We start from the raw sequence: 19,518 nt of genomic DNA, 5'->3' as shown, positions 1-19,518 counted from the left end.
TGCTTCTGAATTAATCTAGCACAGCAACTCACTCCCTAGGCACTGACAACTGGCAATGTTAGCTGAACAGCATTCCTTACAGGGGCTGGGAAATATTAAATGCAAATTTATCATGTAGAACGGAGTATAATGTGCTTAACGAGTTTCTGGCATTTAGAATGATTCTTATATCCTAACAGTGAGAAAGAGGTCACACGTAGCTTGACTTGTTATTGTTAAGAACACAGGTGTGGCTGGGCAGTGGGTGATGGCACTCACCTTTAATCCCAGCACTCAGGAAGCAGTGGCAGGTGGATCTCTCAAGAGTTGAGGCTAGCCAAGCAAGTTTCAGATCAGCCAGGGCCACACAGAGAAGCCCTGTTTCAAAAAACAAACACAGATAATGGCCTAAAGCCAACATAAACTCAGGATTTTTATTATTTTATGCATATGGTGTTTTGCCTGCACATACAATGCACCACGTGAATGCTGGTGACCTGGGAGGCCAGATAAAGGCATCAGATCTCCTACGACTGGAGTTACAGACGGTTGTGAGCTGCCATGTGGGTGCTGGGACTTGAACCCAGGTCCTCTGCAAGAGGAATCATTGCTCTTAACCAAATCATCTTTGCAGTCCCTCAAGGGTCTTCCCAGCAGCAAGTCTTAGTGCAGCACTGCCAGTCAAGTTTCACTCTGTGACCCCCCTTCCCTCTGAGAGCTGGAAGACAAGCAGTCCCTGGCACGTTACCCCGAGACAGCAGCAGCCCAGCCTTCAAGTGTGATGGGGCCAGGTGAAGTGTGAGGGCAGTGGTTCTCTTTATTTAGAAACAGGGTGGCTGCACACGTGAAAAACGCCACAGAGTGATTCAAAGTGGGAAAAGTTAAACAGAAAAAAAATGTTCCTGGCCCCCACCCCATAGTCATCACCCACTGAGGTAAGGCTATGCCATTTTCCCATGGCCTTTAAAAAACAAAACAAAATGCAGCCAATGCATTCCAGTGAAATCATCTGCCTGTCTCCCTGCTGTATGGAGCCCCAGGTTCCGGCTCAGTCAGACTTCTCCTTTTCCTTCATGTGCAAGAAGACGATGCTGAAGATGAAGAGCCCAGCCATCATGGAGAAGGCACTGGCATAGTAGGGGTAGGCTGAGGGGATGAAGCGCTCATACTGTGTGTGCTGGAGGGGCCTCACCGACACCTGTAACAGCACACGGGTGGCAGGCTCTGGTGCCTGGGATGCCCAAGGACACCTGGCCAGAAACAGGGACCACCCCTGGCTTACCTGGGTGGATGAGTACAGGTGTGTGTAGCCCAGCCGGTTGTAGTCCACTTTAAACTGGAATACACCGTACACGTCAGGCAGCTTGAACTGGACGCTGTACTTGCCGCCTGGGGAAGAAGCAAAAACTCAAAACCAGGAGGGTTTCCCAGAGGACAGTGCGTGCTGAGGCAGGCACAGGTCAAGAATCACACGTACCTTTCCTCTTTAAGAAGGTCCTCACGAAGGGGTCAATGCGCACGAACTCCAGCTGAATGTCATCTCCATCAAAGGGGACCCACTTGCCGTTGGAGAGCTGCTCAATCACGATGCTGTACTCCTGAGATGAGAGGCTGGGTCAGCCAGGAGTGGCAGCAGCTGCAGGGGGGCACTACCCTCAGCAGGACTGCCCGTAATCTTAACCCCAAGACTGCAGGGACTCCAGGAGCCTGTGGAAGCTCCTGATGCTGCAGTCAGAGCATGGACCACTTCTCAGCAAGGCTGACAACCAGAACATCTCTGCCTTCTCCGGCCTGAGGTTCTTAGCAGAGTCTGCTCCATCCTAACTGCAAGTACTGCGAGTGAGGAGGCTGCCCTTTCTCCTCTTCTCTGGCCAAGTCCAACCCAAAGCTCCAACTCCAATGTCACTTTCTGATAAATCTGACTTCCCCGCCAGTTAAGCAGAGCAGGCCCTCCCACTGCTGAGCTGACACCGGACAGACTCAAGTACCTATTTACCCTCCTTAGGACCTGCCCTCCCCAGGAGCTCTTACCACCAGGTCAGTGACAGTGTAGGCGTTGGGTGGGGCTGTCTCACCCACTCGGTGATGGGACACAGGCCCCACTCGGAGGACGCCCTCCTCCTTGAACACCCAGCGGGAGAGAGCCACAGCTAGCTCATAGTTGCCTGTCTGAGAATACCTGGAAGAGGAGAGGCAGGATTGCAGCCTACTTCCTGCTGGTACTGATGGGCCAGACTACTCCTGTCTACCAGGCCAGCTTACACTAAAGTGAGGTTCCGAAAGGAGGCTGCACACACCTCCTGGTCATGGTTAAAGGAAAAACACTGAACAATGAAGTGGCAGGTGGTGTTTCTATGGGTCATCTGTACAATTGACCCAACCCACTTTGATGCTGGAGAATGAACCTGGCCTTATGCCTGTCAAGTAAGCCACATGCACCTTCCAGGAGTGCCGGGTGAGAGGGTGCCACACCAGCCACTACCACCGTGACACGTGGGGCACCAATGCCAGCAGCACTGCAACAAAGTCTATGTACAACCTTTGGCCCTGAAGGCATCCACTTACACACCTGGCTACAGGCTCTCACCCCCCCCCCCCTGTACCCAGACCTCATGTTCCAAGCTCTGGCATTACCTCTGGGCACCAGGTGTGGCCTTCTGCACTGCTGAGTTAAAGAAGGCATCGCTGAAGAAATCCAGGGAGCCACTGAAGATGACCCGGGCGTTGTTTCTGGCTTGGAGCCCAGCGATCAGCAGCGTGTTCTTCCCCACTGCGTGCGGGTACTAGGAACAGAACCTGGGCATTACCAGACTACAGGCAAAGCCACCACAGCAAGTGGATAACAGGCTGGACACGGCTGGACTCCTACATAGCTATGTGCCCACACCTGTCTGAGGGAGGACCTAGGATCCCACTATTTCCACCCTTGTCCCAGTCCCACAACCTCTTCGCTAGTCTCATCACCTCTCCTGCTCTGCTCTGATTTTCAAGTAAAAAGTGCTTGCTACTGGGCCCAGGAGCTGGAGTATGGAGGCTGCAAAGGCTCTTACCTGGGTGATGGGCTTGTCTGGGAAGAAGGAGTAAGAGGTTGAAGAGCCTGTCAGGATGTCCAAAACTAAAGGATTGTCAGGGTCTGCCACCATTCTGCAAGGAAGAGGAGAACAGCCTAGCACTGAGCAGGAGGTGTGCCACGCCATCTCTCCCAGAGGAAAAAGCTCTTCTGTTCCTTCTGAGAGAGAAGGTAGTTCTTCCCTTTCTCATTTGGTCATCATCCATTCATTCAGATACGGTCTCACTAGCCAGGTTGTTTCAGACCCAATCGCCCTGTTTTGGGCCCCTAAATAAGGCATGCACCCCCACATCCTGATCTTTTCTCAGGAGCCAAGCACTCAGGGCTCCTCCTGTTCATATTATTGAGACTCATTGTTATCACCCAGGAGAAAGAACATTCTCAACCCTAAATTTGGCTTGCTGTCCACAAACAGCAAGTGACCCTTGTCCCTCCCAGTCTCACTAGTCCCCTGCACGCTCACCCAACTCCTCGGAAGAGAATGGGGTTTGGAGATGACTTCCCAACGATGGTTGGGGCCTTCAGCAGGTTCTCAGTGTCAGCCACAATGAGTGTATGCTACAAAGAGGAAAGACAGGGCAAGCAGGGTCTATAAGAGGGTCCCGGGCCAAGGAGTCCTTCTGACTTCCACCCGCTCTCTAAGCAAAGCTGAGCTTTGCTGTGAGTTCCAGATATCTGAAGGAACAAGCCTGATTACCTGGCCAAGGTCTGAGACATCGTAATTGTGGTGGTCGATGACAGCTGTTTTCTCTTCATCAAATTCAATCCCACACTCACTGCCCAGCTCCCGAAGAGGGTCACCTGCACAGACACAAGAGATTGCCTGGCTGAGCCCTGGTCAGGAGGTCTGGAAATGCAGGTCATGGCTTTGCAGCTCACCCTGTGCTGGTCCAGCGCCTCCGTCAGGCAGGGCACCACCTCCAGGGCGCAGACAATTAGTAGAACTAAATGACAGACCCCTGCTCCTTGCACAAAGACACACAACTTGGTTCTGCCCACACTCCCTTAGCAAATGTAGCAAAGCCACAGCCAATGGTGGCTGTGAGCTCACCTAACCCCCTCAGCACCCCAACAAGAGACCCACTGAGAGGAACATGTCTGAAAGTCTATCACTGATGAAAAATAGGCCCTGCGCTGTTCGCTGTTTTTGCTGAGTGCAATTCTCTCCCTACTGCTGTACAACTTCGGAAGTTACAAAACCAGCATCCGAAACAAAACCCACCCACCATCTCCCCTGCCTTCCTTGCTCCCATCAGAACAGAGCCACCAAAAAAACACCACAAAGCAAACGATGGAGAGAACCAAGCAGGGTCCTCACTGTCTCTGATCACAGGACAGTACAGGAGGGATCCCCTGGCGAGGGCTTGCTTAGCCAAAGCCACCTTGGCAGCTCCCACATGTAAGCTCTCTGAACTCCATAGAGACCTGGTTGAACACCCTAAGGCAGACTTACCGATGTCAGAGCTGGCAGCCACCAAAACACTGCCGCCACCATCTATGAAGGCACTGATGGTCTCTACGTTGATGTTGCCTCCAAAATCTGAAAGAAAGCCCCCAGATACAGTGATGAGAGGGCTCCTGTCTCCACTCTTCCTGTGTGCTCAAAGCAAGCCTCAGCATTCACGTGCAATTACCAAATACATCCTAGTCACATTTGTTGGCATAACAGCACATATTCCAAGCCACATCTATTCACTCAGAAATGCTTAGCCTTCCGCCCACATTTCAGAGTAATGCTGTCCAAATGCTCAGATGCCTCGAACACCCGCAGCCTTCACCGTCACTGGCACCACGCCTAGGGTCACCTTACAGTGTTCTATCAGTGTCACTCCACCTAGACCGAGAAGGCACTGCAGAATCCACAGATGGCACTGCCACTTAGCTGTAAAGCTCACTGGCCTACACTACAGCTTCCTTGTCACATTATACGCAGCAGACCCACTGAGTGCTTTGACCATCACCCAGCGGGCTTGCTGGTTTCCAGCAATTGAAGGTTGAGATCCTACCCTATTCCAATCAGTTCACATACTAACCACTGCTGCCACCAGCTTCCAAACTAGCACCAGATGGGGCCTGTGGAGCTGTGGAGTTCTCTCCACAGTGAGTCTGGTGTTCTACATAAGTCCTTTTACTTGCTAAGTATTTCTTATGGGATGGGAACAAAGAAAAGGACAGTGAGGGAAGGGAGCCCTGGTTCTAAGGTTAGCAAGGAGGTAGAAGATGGAAGGGTGAGCAACAAACAGCACAGGAAGGGCACACAAGCAGAGTAAACATCGGTGTGATGTCTGCCAGAAAGGGCGAGCCACAGGGCTGGAGGGGAGACCAGGTGGCTGGTTACAGGAAGGCTGGGGCTGGTAGGAGCCACTGGAGGATTCTGAGCAGAACAACAACGTGCCTTCCTTGGTTCCAAGGTGGAGCTGTGGCACATGGCTGAGGCACACAGCTGTGGCACAGCTGAGGCTGTGAAAGCACTCCTAAACCAGAAGTAGGAGAGGGGGGGCAGCGGGAAGGGGGCCTTCCCATGGGAACTAAAGGGAAATAGCAGGAGCCAGGGGAAAACACTTTGGACAACTGGCAGAACCCACTCTTGTGTGAACTACAGAATACGAAGTAGCTGGCAGGGAACTAAAAGGCCATCTATGTCTCATCAACTGAAGGAAGGAATGGCAGGGACATCTTAACCCAGACAGGGACAACTTGAGTCGAGGAGATCAAAACAAAAACACTAGCTAGCATGTTCGCCAAAACAGCAAGGCTAAAGAGAAACAGCCAGGGCTGGAGAGAGAGCTCAGTGATTGCTCTTCCAAAGGATCTGGGTTAAATTCCCAGCACCCACACACCAGCTCTCAACTGTCTGCAATTCTGGTCCCAAGGGATCTGCTGCCCTCTCTTGGCATCTGAAGGTATAGGCATACACATGGTGAGGCATACATGCTTGCCACACACCACACACACAAAATGAATGAATGAATGATAAGTAAGTAAGAAATAGCCAAAGGAACCGGAGATACCCAGTCAGATGTGAAGACACATGTGAGATGGCTACAGCTATGTGACAAGCTATGCATCTCAGCAAGATAAAAATGAAACTCTCCCATCACCTGCTCTTGGTCTGGGAACAGCAGACTCTCAGGCCTAAGCGAGTTAAGAACTCCCACAAATACAGGCGGAAGAGGGAGGCAGGTTTCAGTTCAGTACAACTTCCTGACAGAAATGTCCAGTGGTGGAGCGGACTGCCTTGTAAGATGGAAGTAGTTAAGTAAATGAAATTCACTTCATTATAGTCTGAGGGCTGGTGAGATAGCTTAGTGGGCGCCCACGGAACACTGGGTTCAAATCTCCAGTAAAAACTGGGAATGACAAACAGTGACTATAATCCAAGCGTCAGCATCAGGAGGCAGAGACAGGTAGATCCTGAGAGCTCACTGACCAGCCTACTTAGGACACAATCAAGTCAAATCAAGGGTTTCTTTATCAAGACCTTTGTTAGAGAAAACCGCCTTTCTCCTTAAGCAACATGACATTTGACTCTATTCCTTAGCGGTACCTTTTTGAAAGATGAACAACTCGTCCCGAAACCCAGAACATGCTGGAACCACAAGAAGACAACGGAATCCCGAGCCTCAAATCCCAGTCCTGGGAGCGACGCGACGCCCTTACCTTCCACCGACGGGGAAAAGATGATGAGGTTGTCATAGAGAAACTCCCCGTACTTAATGAGGGACAGACTGGGGTCATCCGCGGTCTTAAAGGTGAGCTCAAAGCCTCGGTCTGGAGAAGAAGATAACACGTTGAGGCACACCTTCAGAAGAGGAGTGCCTGCCGCCGCAGTCCCCGCCCCAACCCCAGCCATGCCCTCGCCGCGGCGCTCACCCTTCAGGCTGCGGAAGAACAGCGAGTGTGTGTCCCGCACGTTGAGGTTGTCCAGCAGCACGAGAGTGCGGGGGCCGCTGGCGCAGACGGAGCCGAGCGCAGCCAGCAGCAGCCCGCAGAGGAGCCAGGCACGGACGGCGAAGCGGGGATCCATCTTCATCTTCCAGCCGGGGAGGCCAGCACCTGGACAAGCGGAAGCGTCCCTCGCGGCCGACCAATAGCCGCTCGTGGCGGTGGAGTACCACCTAGAAGTGGTCCGGGTACTCTGTGGCCCCGCGGACCTTGCCGCGGCAGGGACGGACTGAGAAGCAGGGAACGCCGCCGGAAGTGCACCTTCGGAGGCGGATTCTTTGCACCTTATTGGTAAAGTGCGCTTGAGGCCCCGCCTCCCCCATAAAAAATGGCCAATCCCAGAAAGACAGCTCTGTAGCTGCGGCCAATCAACAGAGCCGAGCGCCCTTAGGTTCCACCCGTACCAGCTCCCGCCGCGGGACTCAAACTCCAGCGTCTCTAGACTTTCCGTTTCTTTCCTAAGCTGTTAGTCCTTACTGCCCAGGACGCGGATTCGCTATTTGGACGAGATAAGGGTCACCTCCTTGTCTCTCTCCCTGGTCTATAGGGATAGGAAGCAGGCCCTTATCTCTAGGGAGCAATGGGGTGGGGAAATAGATTCCTGGCCCGGCACTAACCAGCATGGATGGCCAAGAGACAGATTAGCGATTAAAAAGCAGGTGGCTCCTGCCTTTAATTCCAGCACTCGAGTGGGAGGCAAAGACAGGTGAATCATCGTGGTGACTTTAAGGCCAGCCTGGTCTATGTAGCGAGGCCAGGCCTGCCAGGGTTACATACTGAAGCTGGGGTGCCAGCAAAATGATTCAGCTGGTGAAGGTCTTTGCCACCAAGACTGACGACCTGAGTTCAATCGCTGGACCCGCCAGGTGGAAGGAGAGAACCGGCACCTGCAAGTTGTCTTCTGACGTACACACCAACCCAAAACTCAGGACAGATAAAATGTAAAGGTCTAGGGATGCAGTTCATAGAATACTTACCTACATGCATGATATGGGTTTAATCCCCAGTTTCATATAAAAGCCGGCATGGAGTGGGCATGTTGGCGCACCCCTGCAATCCCAGCACTCAGGGAGGCGTAGGCAGACAGACCATTGTGAGTTCAAGGCCAGCCTGGTCTATAAAGTGAGTCCAGGACAGACAAGGCCACACAGAGAAACCCTGTCTGAAAAAACCAAACCAAACAAAACCAGGCCTGGTGGTGCCCACTCAGATGCAAGTGATGCAAGTAGCAGGATAATTAGTTCATAATTATAAAAAGTCATCGCAGCTACATGCAAGTCCAAGGCCACCTGTATGAGATCCCATCTCTATATAAAAATTATTTCTCCTAACTTCTCTGCGGTCCAACCCCACCACTCAGTGACACTGACTTCAGGGCGTGCCACTGCTTGGGGCACTCTCTCAGGGAGCCCCTCTGCTCCCGCTTTGAGTACTGCCAGCACACACACCCTGAGCTGCCATCTTCCTGCCTGCTGCTCTCTCTCAGCTCCCTCCAGCCCGGTGCCATCTCCCCTCACCCCCTTATCCCCACCCTTCTTAGGGGTGGGTGGAGCGTTGCTCCCATAAAAACCTGAGCTGGCTTCCCCTGACTGGTTCTGTTGCTGTGGCCTTTAGTGGCCTCACCTCCTGCCCTGGCTTCTTCAGTGAACCCAGGGACGTTGGGCCTACTACAGTCACTGATATGAGGAAGAGGGCAGAATGGGAGCACTAGCACCCTCTCTCTCTAACCCTACTCTAACCCTTCATGGAACACCATGAAGTACACACTACTCCTGTTGACAGAGGTGGCTCAGGACCCATCAGCTCCCTGGTTGTGGGCCCACCACAGGTCAGGCCTGGAATACCAAGGGGAGGGCCAACATGGCAACCTGGATTCATTTCTGGCTGTGTCAGGACACCCAGTTCCAGTTCAGGCCCCTGAAGACTGTCCAGACCCAGGCCCAGGCGTGAGAGGTTTAACTGCGCGTGCTGTAGAAGCCGGAGTTCAGGCCCTAGCACCCACAGTGGAAGGGGAGAAGATCCTGCTGCAGGCTTTCCTTTCACCCCCACATCAAAGGTTCATTATATATGCTCCCCAAATCAGGCACATGTAATAAATGGGGGTGGGGGGGCAAATAAGGGGAGGGTGCTCAGTAGGTGGGGATACTTGCTGCCAAGCCTGGTGACCCAGATTGAATCCCTGGGGCCCACGTGGTAGAAGGCACTCCACGGCACATGTGCCCCCACCAACCAACCAACCAACCAACTAACCAACTAACTAACTAGACAAATCAATATCAAAAAGAAAAGAAAAAGACCCAGGCTGGGTGAGATAGCTTGATTTGTAAAGTGCTTGAGGAGTAATACCTGAGGTTGCCTTCTGATCTACACACACTCTCACTCACTCACTCACATGCACGCAACCCAAACCATTTCTGCCTCAGCAAGACATGGTTCTGTTCCTATAGTCACTTGTGCTGTCGACAGGACCCCTAGTGCTGCTGCAAGCAGTAGCCAGTCTCTCTCCAGGACAGCAGGGTAGGCCCCAGGACGAAGCGGAGGGTTGGGGAGGGGAGCTGATTCTAAAAGGCAGTTTATTGGGCAGCTTACTGTGAAGCACCTTCTCAGGGCTGCGGTCCAACCAAGGGCAAGCCAGGCATAGCAGCTGGCTTCAGGTCTCCGTCTGTGTGCACTGTGTGGCACAGGTTCCTTTGGGAGGGGCCAGTCACACAGAGGCCCAAATCTTAAGTCACCAAGATATTGGGCTTTGTCCGTGTGGCAGCTTCTGTGCCCCGTGTTGAGGGTGCTTGTGACGGTCCAGGGCATCTGAGCCCATGGAGGCAGAGCCACAGTGGCTTGTGTAGGCTCTGTGGCAGGAAAGTCTGGGAATGTTGGCTGCTGCAAACAGCTGGAGCAGGCTTTTCTCTGAGAAGGATAGCCCAACTTCCACAGAGCTCAGGCCCTGAGGCAGAGTGAGTTCTCTAGGGAACAGGGAAGGGAATGTGTCTTCCCAGGGCTAAGATCCCCTTGGGCTTGGAGACACTGTGGAGGAGGGGAGAGGAGGCCCTGGTGGGGTTTCATGGGGGAGGACTTGGAAGTTTCTGGAAGCCTAAAGGCAGGTAGCAGCAGGCAGCTGGATCACAGAGGCTCACCGCCAAAGCTGCTTTTGCTTTTCTTTCGCTTGGCTTTGGAGAAGGGGATGTCAAGGGACTCCAGGCGGAAGGGCCGGGGCTGGGGCATTTCAGGGGTCTGGGTGGGCGGCAGGGCAGAGTTGTTGCTCAGAGGGGAATTGAGGCCAGGCGGTGAGTTGTGATGCGCTACAGAGAAGAAGCAAAGGACACTGGTGAGCCAGGACAGCACTACCTAAGGCAGACAAGCCTGGGCACCAGCCCAGCCCAGCACTTCCTACCCAGTGTTGGCTCTTGAGCCTCAGTTTCCTTATCTGTCACCTGGGCGGTGTTAGGCCCTCAGTGCATTCTCAGTTCTTCCCTCTCCCACCCACAACTTCACTCACTCAGTTTCTGATTCCAGTTTTGAAATTAAAAAAAAAAAAATTAATGTCCATTGTTAAAGTTTTTTTTAATATGGTGTGAGGGTTTTGCCCACATGTATGTCTGTGCACTGTGTGAAGTGCCCACAGGGGTCAGAAGAGGGCACTGGATGGATTTCCTGGAAGTAGAGTTAGAGAAGGATGTGAGTTGCCGCAGTGCTGGGAACTAAAAACTCCGGTCCTTTGCAAGAGAGCCAGCGCTTTATCCACTGAGCCATCCCTCCAGCCCTCAGGTTTGCTTCTAACATATTTTACTGGATGCCCTGTGAGTTCTGTTTTCCCAAAATTCTATCCCATTTATTTGCTTGCTTGCTTGCTTGCTCATTCCACAGTGCCTGTGTAAAGGTAAAACGATAACCTGTGGGAGTAAATCCCCTTCCTTTCTCCACACGGGGCCTGGCGCATGAAGCACAAGTTCTCAGTCTTGGTTGCAAGCACCTCCGCTCTGCGAGCCACCTCACCAGCCCCCGTTCTTAGTTTTAAGAGGAGAATGAAGTGATTTTTTTTTTTCAATTATTGGCACTGTTTTGCTCTGGGAACCTTTTTTTTTCCTGCTACCTTGGCATAACCTCCTCTGGGTTACCATAACAGATTCTGAGAGAGCCAAAGTACAAGGCCTGATCTGTGCACCCCTGTGCAAGGGCCAGCTCATGTGTCAAAAACAGACCCTCTCTCTTCAGGCAGGCAGACCATGAACTGAGTGATGTGAGGGTTAATCTTTAAACACTTATTTTAGATTTATTTTATGTACATGACTGTCTTTGCCTGCGTGTGCGTGTGCACCACACGTGTGCAGTGCCCAGGGAGGCCGGAAGAGGGCACTGGATCCCCTGAAACAGCAGTTACGGACGGTGGTTACCACCGCCTAGGTACTGGGAACCGAGCCCGGGTCCTATTCACCACTGAGCCCGTACACACCACACACACACACACACACACACACACGCGCGCGCGCGCGTGTGAAGGTTAGGCTGAAAGACTGTGTCTGGCTGGGTTCCAGAGTAGAGCGGTCTCTGGGGTCACAAATGAGGAAGGAAGACAAGCCTTGAGGTGAGCAGCTCCATATAGTAGGCTAGAGGCCTGGATGGACCAAAAGGGCAAAAGGAGAGAGCCCCTACCAAGAGCTTGCTGTTCCCCGGGCCACCGCGATGTGAGCAGTAAGCACCTCTCCTCCGCCACAGTGTCCCACTCCGTCTCAACCCAAGCGGTAAGTTCTCCGAGGCTGTGAGCCACACCAATCTTTCAATCTTCTTTTCTTGAGACAGGCTCTCACTAACTGGCCTCATACTCTCTGTATGTAGCCAAAGGTGACCTTGAACTTCTGACCCCTTGCCTGCCAACTCCCCAAGTGCTGGAATTAGAGGCAAGCATCAGGAACCTGTTTTACACAGTGCTGGGGATTGAACCCAGGGCTTTGTGCGTGGCAGGCAAGGACCCTACAAACTGAGCCACACTCCCAGTACTCCTCTAAATTGCTTCTCTCAGGTACTCACTGTAGTAATAAGCATTGACTCTCAGAGTTACCTACTATGTGGCCCTATTTCCCCAGCTCACCTCCTCTAATCCTGAGAAGTGGGTGTCATGCCCTTTATTTTATAGCCAAGGAAACTGAGAAAAGTTTTTTTTGTGTGTGTGCCTGAATTCACAATCACCCCCCATGCATATTTCCCAGAGGGTGTGGAGGAGGGGAAGCAGGACACTCACTAAGGCTCTTCATGGGGTCCGTGCTGAGGATCTGGCTGGCCCGCTTCGACCGGAAGTAGTTACTAGCAATATTTTCACTGTCACTTCTACTGAGCATCAGCTTATACCGGTCTTCCTCCTGCTGAGATTTCAGAACCGCATGAGTGACAGCCCCTTCATCTGTGCAGACACTAGGGGCTCTGCCCTGGACTCAGGAGCTTAGGGGATGGATGACAGCAGGCTGTGCTGGGCATCTTCTGGGCTCCATCACTCACAGGACTCCTAGGGAAGGGACCCAGGTAGCTGGGACCGGGGAAGTCACAGCCTCCCTCCCTTCTTGAGATGGGGAGTATGTGTTCTTCCACCTTCACCAGGGGCCAGGGTGACAGACTATGTGCCCCAGTCCCTCCATGTACACACAGCCGGGAAGGGTGTGGGGGAAAGTCTGCCGTCAGCTACTTCTGTGGCCAACACTTGTTCCCTCTCCCGGGAACGTGCTTTTTCACCTGCACGCCAGAGAGAGGGCATCAGACCCCATTACACATGCTCATGACCCCATTACACATGGTCATGGCCACACAGTTGCTGGGAGTTGAACTCAGGACCTCTGCAAGAGCAGCCAGTGCTCTTAACCACTAAGCCATCTCACAAGCCCCTGGAAGATTCTTTCTCGAAACTGCTATGATGGGCCTGTTTTCCTCAATCTGAATCTTTGGCACTGGGTAACTATTTCCTCCTATCCAGGTGGGGAGAGACTTCACAGAGCCAGATGTAGGACCCAGACTAGCACCAATCACAGATTTACATCTTCCTGAACATAGGAACCGGTCCAGGAGTAGGCCTGTGATCAGGCAGAGCCAATCTCAGTCTTTGCACAGGCTTTGACGTAAGGATGACATAAGGCAGTGGTTCTCAGCCTAGTGCTGGGACCCTTTAATATAGCGCCTCACGCTGTGGTGACCCTCCAACCATAAAACTGTTTTCATTGCTACTTCATAACTGTAAGTTTGCTACTGTTATGACTCTTGATGTAGATATCTGATATGCAGGATATCTGATATAGGGTCCTGGTGAAAAGGTCGTTTGACTCCCAAAAGGGTCACAACCCCTCAGGTTAAGAACCACAAGCTTAGCTGGGTGTGGTGGTGCATGCCTGAAATTCCAGTACTTGGAGATGCAGAGGCAGGCCGATCTCTGTGAGTTCGAGGCCAGCCTGGTCTACAAAGTGAGTCTAGGACAGCCAAAGCTACACAGAGAAACCCCGTCTCAAAAACCAAAAAGAAAAGAAAAGGAAAGAAAAAAGAAAAGAGGCACAAGCTTAGAGGATGCTAAATAGCTTTCTTCCTTTTGTATCTTAACTGCCAGTAGCCATCCCTGCCCTCTACCCCCCCCCCCCCCCCCACCGCCATAGGAAGAAACCCTGAGCCACAAAGACACAGGCTAAGGCCAGACACAGGACCCTGCCTGAGCCCCTAGACCCAACCATGCTTGAAATTGATCCACCTACACGGATCAGTGATGTCTCTCTTTTGTGTTGGCTGTTTGGCATCTGCTGCTTGGGACTGAAAGTGTTCTGACCTAACCTCTCCATAGGCCCAGGCTAAAAAGGTTGTAAAGCTTTTTTTCTTATGAAGTTAAGCCACTGAGGCAAACACAGTCTATGGCTGGCACCAGACCATTGCAGACAGTCACCATGAGCTGCCTGAGCAGGCGTTGGGTTGGAACAGACTCTCTCTCTTTGTTCTGTACTTTTGAATGAGGAACTACCTGAGGGTCCAGGTGTATATAGTGGTGGGAAAAGGTCCAGGTTCAGCACATGGCTTTAGTCCCCAAGCAAGACAAAAGCAACCTGCGACTTCACTGACCCACAGCACGTTGTGGGCAAACCCTATGCTCTGCCCTCACCGCTACCTCCCATCACCTCTCCCTCCCTTCCACCTCGGGCCTTACCATGTGTGGCTCGCCACTGTCTGCTGCAGAGGTTTTGCGGGCTGTCTTGTTCTGTGGCCCAGTTGAAACTGCTATGAGAAAACAGAAGCTGAGGAGCCATTCACAGGGAGCCAGAGAGGGAGCTGCCTTGGCCAGGGTGGGGGAAGGGGGAAGGCTTGGCTGGAGGCCAGGAATGGGATGCTTCACAGCCCAGCCAAGGGATGAAGACAACAGAGGACCCTGAGACAGGAAGCCATGTGACTGCTCCTAGCCGGGCACCAGGTGAGTAGGACTGAGGGAGACTGCCACCCCAGAGCTCATGGGAAATGGAGCTGGCTGGAGTTTTAATGGAATGACTGGCATCTGTGGCTACTCATCACTTCAGGGATGGAAGCATGCATGGACGCTGACCAGGAAGAGGACTTCAGGGTGCCACACAGGGGAGTACAGGAACACACACACACACACACACACACACACACACACTTGCACGCACACACCTACCTTTATTTTGGTCTTGGGGGCTTTATTTACCAGTTTATCTTTATTTCATGCATGTGAGTGTTTTGTCTGTATGTGTCTATGCGCAGTGTGTGCTTGCCCGGTGCCCACAAAGGCCAGAAGTGCATGTCAGATCCCTTCGGAGCAGGAGTTACTAGCAGTGTGAACTGCCATTTGCAGGGTGTGGGGAATCAAACTCTCGTCCTCTTCACGAACAGCACACACTCCTAGACACTGAGCCATCTCTCCAACCCATTTTGTTTTGTTCTTGAAGTGGGGTCCCTTGTAAACCCAACTTTCTGTGCAGCCAAGAATAACCTTGACCTTCTGGTCTCCCTGCCTCCACCTCCCAAATGCTGGGATGATAGGCATGTATGACCATGCCCTGTTTTGAAATCTGGTTTTAGTCGCGACCCTTTTGTGGGATTGTGCAAGGATGGAAAGGCAGCAGTGACGGAAGTAGGCAGCACTCTAAGCCATTTACACGCCTGAGCATACCACAGGCCTCACAGCAACTTTAAGGAACGGGCTTTCATTATCTCTATGTCACAGATGTTGTCAGGTCCACAGAGGTCACCCCAACACACACACACACCTGTCCGACTCCATAGCACACTTTCTCAGAGCCCCAACGCACTGGATCCCCAGGGTACCGCGTGTGACGCCCCCACTGCTTGCAGGAAGAGGCCAGGCTTTGTCCCTCTGCAAGGCGGCCAGCTGTCAAAGAGGCAGGGGCAGCGGTGAGCCGGTGGGGGCGGCAGCGGGGCAGCTGACCTACTGGGAGGCTGGTCTTCAGGATGATGGGATCCGGGATCTTCCAGAAGCCGTTATCCTCATCCCAGCTCGACTCCCGCCTAATCTTCTCCAGGTTGCTATAGTTACAGTCCCTGCGGATGAGCGGCTGCACCTGCTCCAGGAGCTGCTGGAAGAGCATGAAGTCCCGCTCCTGCCTGCGGATGGTGGCCAGGTAATCGATCTTCTCCAGCTGGAACTCTGACTGCAGGTCCTTGATTTCTACCTCGGCGGCCCGGAGCTGAGCCAAGGGATGAGTGCCAGGTGGCGAGCAGGGAAAGGCGGCTCAGCACCTGCCCGGCCCCGGCAGCCGCTCAGCACCTGCTCCATCAGCTCTCCCCTTCCCGTAGCCCCACCGACGCTGCGCCCGGCCCTCTGAGCCTTGACCCAGTACGCGCCACCCACCCTCACAGCAAGTAATGAGTGCCTCCTGTATCCCCAGCCGCAAAACGCTTCAGGCACTCCGTCCCAGCCTCAGCCGCCAGGCCCCGTTCAGACATTTCTTCCGGAGCGTCAGAAGCACGTAGAGGGCGCACACGGGGTGGGCGGCTGCCTGCGAGCAGGGGCCTGAGCCCGGCGGGGCCTCACCTTCCTCTGCATCTTCTCCAGCAGCTTGCTCTTGGCCCTCACTTCCTCCTGGATGGAGTCGTAGACGTTGAGAAGCATCCAGTCGCCGCTGTCCTCGTCCGAGTTCTGCAGCGCGGCCACCAGCTGCTTTTTGCGCTCGTCGGCGTAGCGCTTGCGCCGCTTGTGCTTCTCCTTCAGGTCCTTGTTCTTGGCCTGCTCGCCCCCAACCACCTGCTGCTCCAGCAACTGCAAGCTGCGGCCCGGGGGGGCGGGGAGGGGAGGAAGCAAGCGCCACGGTCCCGCTGGTCGGCCGGCACCCGCCACCCGCTCGCCACCACCCACTTCACAGAGTGGTAAACTGAGGTGCAAAGAGCTAAAGCTCATGGCCATACCCCATCGGCACGGGGGCGGTGCTCAACAGTTTTTAATCTGTTAAGGAACAGCCACATCCCACCAGGGCACTTGAGTGGAAATCCGGCTTCCGGGTGGCTCTGGGTCACAGCTCTGCCTGCCTGGCCTGGTGGGGCAACCGCCCCTGCCCCACTGCCCCTCTGACGGCGGAGGAGGGGCCTGGTGTGTGCTCACTAGCTCAGTAGAGGGTAAGAGGCGGCTCTCACCTCACCCCCGCTGGGGGCTACAACTCCTCAACCTCCAGCCTTGGCTGGGGCTTCTTCCCATCACCCGCTAAGGCTCCTGACGCCTGACCCCGGGCGCTCACCGAGCCAGCACCCGCTGTTGATCCACCGGCTGAAGCTCGTCAGTCAACACACCCACTTCCACGCCCACGCTCTCCCTTCTCATGCTTGCCATGGCCAGCAAGGGCTGAGGCTGGGCCACCTCGGCCACCGGGGCCACGTGGGCTTCAGACTCCATCCACACACCAGTCTCTGCCTCGGGCACCGCCTCCTGGGCCGCTTTCAAGCCTAGATCAGGCTCCTGGGCACAGAGGGAAACGAGATGGGAAGGAGACAAGAATGACCCCGCACAGTCCGCCCCTGCCCCAGACATGAAGGCTGAACATCCCTAATCCCAAAGTCTGAAACCCAACGTGCACAGAAATCTGAAAAGCTTTGAGCTCCCAGCGTGCTCCAAAAGTCCCGTGTGTCAGGGGCTGGGGAGACTGCTCAGTGGCTACAGCACTTGCAAATGTTGAGCTACAGTTCAGCGCCCCCAGAACCCACGTAAATTCCCTGTAACCCCAGCATCAGGAGGCAGGAGGCAGGGGACCCTAGAGCAAACTGGTTACTGAGACCAGCCTTGTGGGTGAGCCCTAAGGTTGGTGGGGAGACCCCGTGTCAGCGAACAAGGCTAAGAGCAGCCGAGGGTGATTTCCAACATCAAGCCCCCACATGTGTGTGCTCACATGTGCACCCGCAGACATGGGCCCACATACATGCAAAACATGCACACACATGCACATGTTCAGAGGGCAGGACATTATGAATTTAAAAAATATTTTTTGCACTCAAACTAATTCTTAGTAGTTATCTTCACCAGCACCCCAAGTGGGCCCACAGTCCCCTCTCTTGAGCGCTCCAATCCAGTCACCAAAGAAGCAGGACAATTTTCTGAAAAGTATAAACTGACCATAACATCCCTTTCCTCACTAGAACCTTCCATCGCTGTCATTGGAATTCATCCACAGGAAACTCCGGTCTCCTCCCTGGCTGTGGCCTCTTCCCACCCTCTCCTAAGTATCCTCTGCACCCCACCTGTCCACCTTCATGCCCCTCTGGGGACCTGGGCATCTTGTTGAGAAAGTCTTTGGAAAGAAATGCTCTTCCTGCTGGTCCTGCCCCTCACTGGCTGCAGCACTTCTGGGACTGGAGCCCGCACCTCACCTGGGCAGCACAACAGAGCTGGCCCTGGTGTGTGTGTGGGGGGGGGGGGGCACAGGTCAGCTGGTCCCAAGGGCATGAGTCTGAGCGAGCTGGCCCCACAGCCTGGCTGGGGAGCCCAGGAGAGCTTGCTCTGGTGGTGTAGATTCGGGAGAGCTGGCGGGCTGATCAGCTTCGCTAGCTCCCAGGCCCAGATCCAGGGCTTTGAATTGGCCCACCCCAGCATCTACCCCATCTATGACCTGAGTGAGTGAAGGGGCCGGTCCTACAGATCCAAAACTATGGGATCTCCACGACACAGAGCAGCAATAGGATAGCTGAAAGGAGTCCTGGTGAGGTTCCAGTATTGACAGTGTAGCAGAAGCCAAAGGCCTGGAACCAGACCAGTGACTCTGCAATGCACATTTGCAAGTGAAGAAGTGTGGACAAAAGGGTCTACTGTGCGGCACACTGTGGCTTCCATAGCAAATTATTTTTTGTTGATTTTTTTTTGAGGGGGCGTGTGGGTTGCAACGTCAGAAGGCAGATACGAATGGATGAGGAGATAAGTGGAATTGGGTGCAGCATGTAAATTCAGAATGAATCAATAGAAAGCTGCAAAAGAAAGAAAGAAAAAGAAAAAAAGGGGGAAATGCTCAGGGCCTGGAGAGAGGGCTCGGAGGTTAAGAGCACTGGCTATTCTTCCAAAGGTCCTGAGTTCAATTCCCAGCAACCACATGGTGGCTCACAGCCATCTATAGTGAGATCTGGTGCCCTCTTCTGGCCTGCAGGCACACATGCAGACAGAATATTGTATAAATAATAAATGCTTCCCAGCTTCTCCCCCTTCCTCCTCACCTCCTAGTTGGGGCTCCCATCATTTTGTCTAGTACCTACTGTCACCCCCTGCCTGGAGACTCGCAAGCTTATTGTTGCTCTCCCTAAATATGAAGAGATGCTGAGGCCTCCTCTCTCCCCACTTGTCTGCCGCATTGTCCCAAGCAGAAGACACAGGGTATCCAAATTGAGAGCCACAGGCCTATAAGAGGTCCCTGACAGTGCCTTAGGAGCGCCAGGCCTTCCTGCTCCTGCGGCCCTAGTCCTCTGGGCACACCTGCCTTTGCTCCTTTAAGACAAGGGCCTCCAAAGCCCCCGTCTGCAGAAGGCCTCTTATTCACATCACCCAGGCACCCAGTGGTAGCCCTCCTTTTAAACAGTGCTCAGCCACGGGACCCCTGCCTGGGGATGGTGGAGGCAAGGAGACCTAGTCCCAAGGGACAGCACAAGTCAGACAGCTGGGCCAGGTCCTTGGAGGGCCAGGCAGGTACTCACAGTCCCGAGCAGGAGGCTGTCAGCCACCTCAACTTCCGACTTGGTGTCACTGGACTCCAGCAGGTCCGTGGAGGATGGCTGCTTGTGGGAAGAAATGGGTGAGAAAAAGAAGGGGTGATTTTGGCCAGAAGTCCTCTCTATTGACACCCACTTCACCTCCTCGGGGGCTGCTGACCACCCGCTGGATGGGTGAAGAGGTGAGTGCGGGGAGACAGGACACAGGTGAATGCCTGTGGTGTCCTAGGATTCACTCTGTGTTATCTCATGCCCAGCACAAGCCGCCACCTCCACTGTTTGGGGGAGGGAACTGTGGTCTAGAGAGGCCAATGGCTGCTGTTGTGCCATCAGCTGGGATAGAAGTGGGAGCTGGGATT

General features: G+C 53.7%; 2 protein-coding genes across 2 annotated transcripts in view; both read right to left on the bottom strand.

Annotated features, from left to right (window-relative positions):
* Positions 1 to 399: 399 nt before the first annotated feature.
* On the bottom strand, positions 400 to 7,140 carry Ddost (dolichyl-diphosphooligosaccharide--protein glycosyltransferase non-catalytic subunit). Its single transcript, XM_055610904.1, has 11 exons — positions 6,923 to 7,140; positions 6,710 to 6,820; positions 4,503 to 4,589; positions 3,747 to 3,850; positions 3,513 to 3,607; positions 3,030 to 3,123; positions 2,614 to 2,762; positions 2,011 to 2,158; positions 1,457 to 1,577; positions 1,262 to 1,368; positions 400 to 1,177 (listed from the first exon to the last, which is right to left on the bottom strand). Exons 1-11 carry the CDS (start codon positions 7,080 to 7,082, stop codon positions 1,028 to 1,030), a joined length of 1,326 nt encoding a protein of 441 aa, XP_055466879.1. The 5' UTR covers positions 7,083 to 7,140; the 3' UTR covers positions 400 to 1,027.
* Positions 7,141 to 9,300: 2,160 nt separating this feature from the next.
* The window catches only part of Kif17 (kinesin family member 17), a 36,081-nt gene continuing 25,863 nt past the window's right edge, over positions 9,301 to 19,518 (bottom strand). Inside the window, exons 9-15 of the mRNA XM_055611008.1 lie at positions 19,145 to 19,222; positions 16,714 to 16,931; positions 16,017 to 16,248; positions 15,411 to 15,669; positions 14,157 to 14,227; positions 12,228 to 12,345; positions 9,301 to 10,290 (exon numbers count right to left, since the gene is read on the bottom strand). Coding sequence (XP_055466983.1) covers positions 10,112 to 10,290; positions 12,228 to 12,345; positions 14,157 to 14,227; positions 15,411 to 15,669; positions 16,017 to 16,248; positions 16,714 to 16,931; positions 19,145 to 19,222 — 1,155 coding nt within the window. The 3' untranslated portion in view covers positions 9,301 to 10,111. The remainder of the gene's footprint in view (positions 10,291 to 12,227; positions 12,346 to 14,156; positions 14,228 to 15,410; positions 15,670 to 16,016; positions 16,249 to 16,713; positions 16,932 to 19,144; positions 19,223 to 19,518) is intronic.

This window comes from Psammomys obesus, unplaced genomic scaffold (assembly GCF_907164565.1).
Source record: "Psammomys obesus unplaced genomic scaffold, mPsaObe1.curated_primary_1811, whole genome shotgun sequence".
In the NCBI taxonomy this organism is placed as follows: domain Eukaryota; kingdom Metazoa; phylum Chordata; class Mammalia; order Rodentia; family Muridae; genus Psammomys; species Psammomys obesus.
This window is presented reverse-complemented; position numbering and strand designations above follow the sequence as displayed.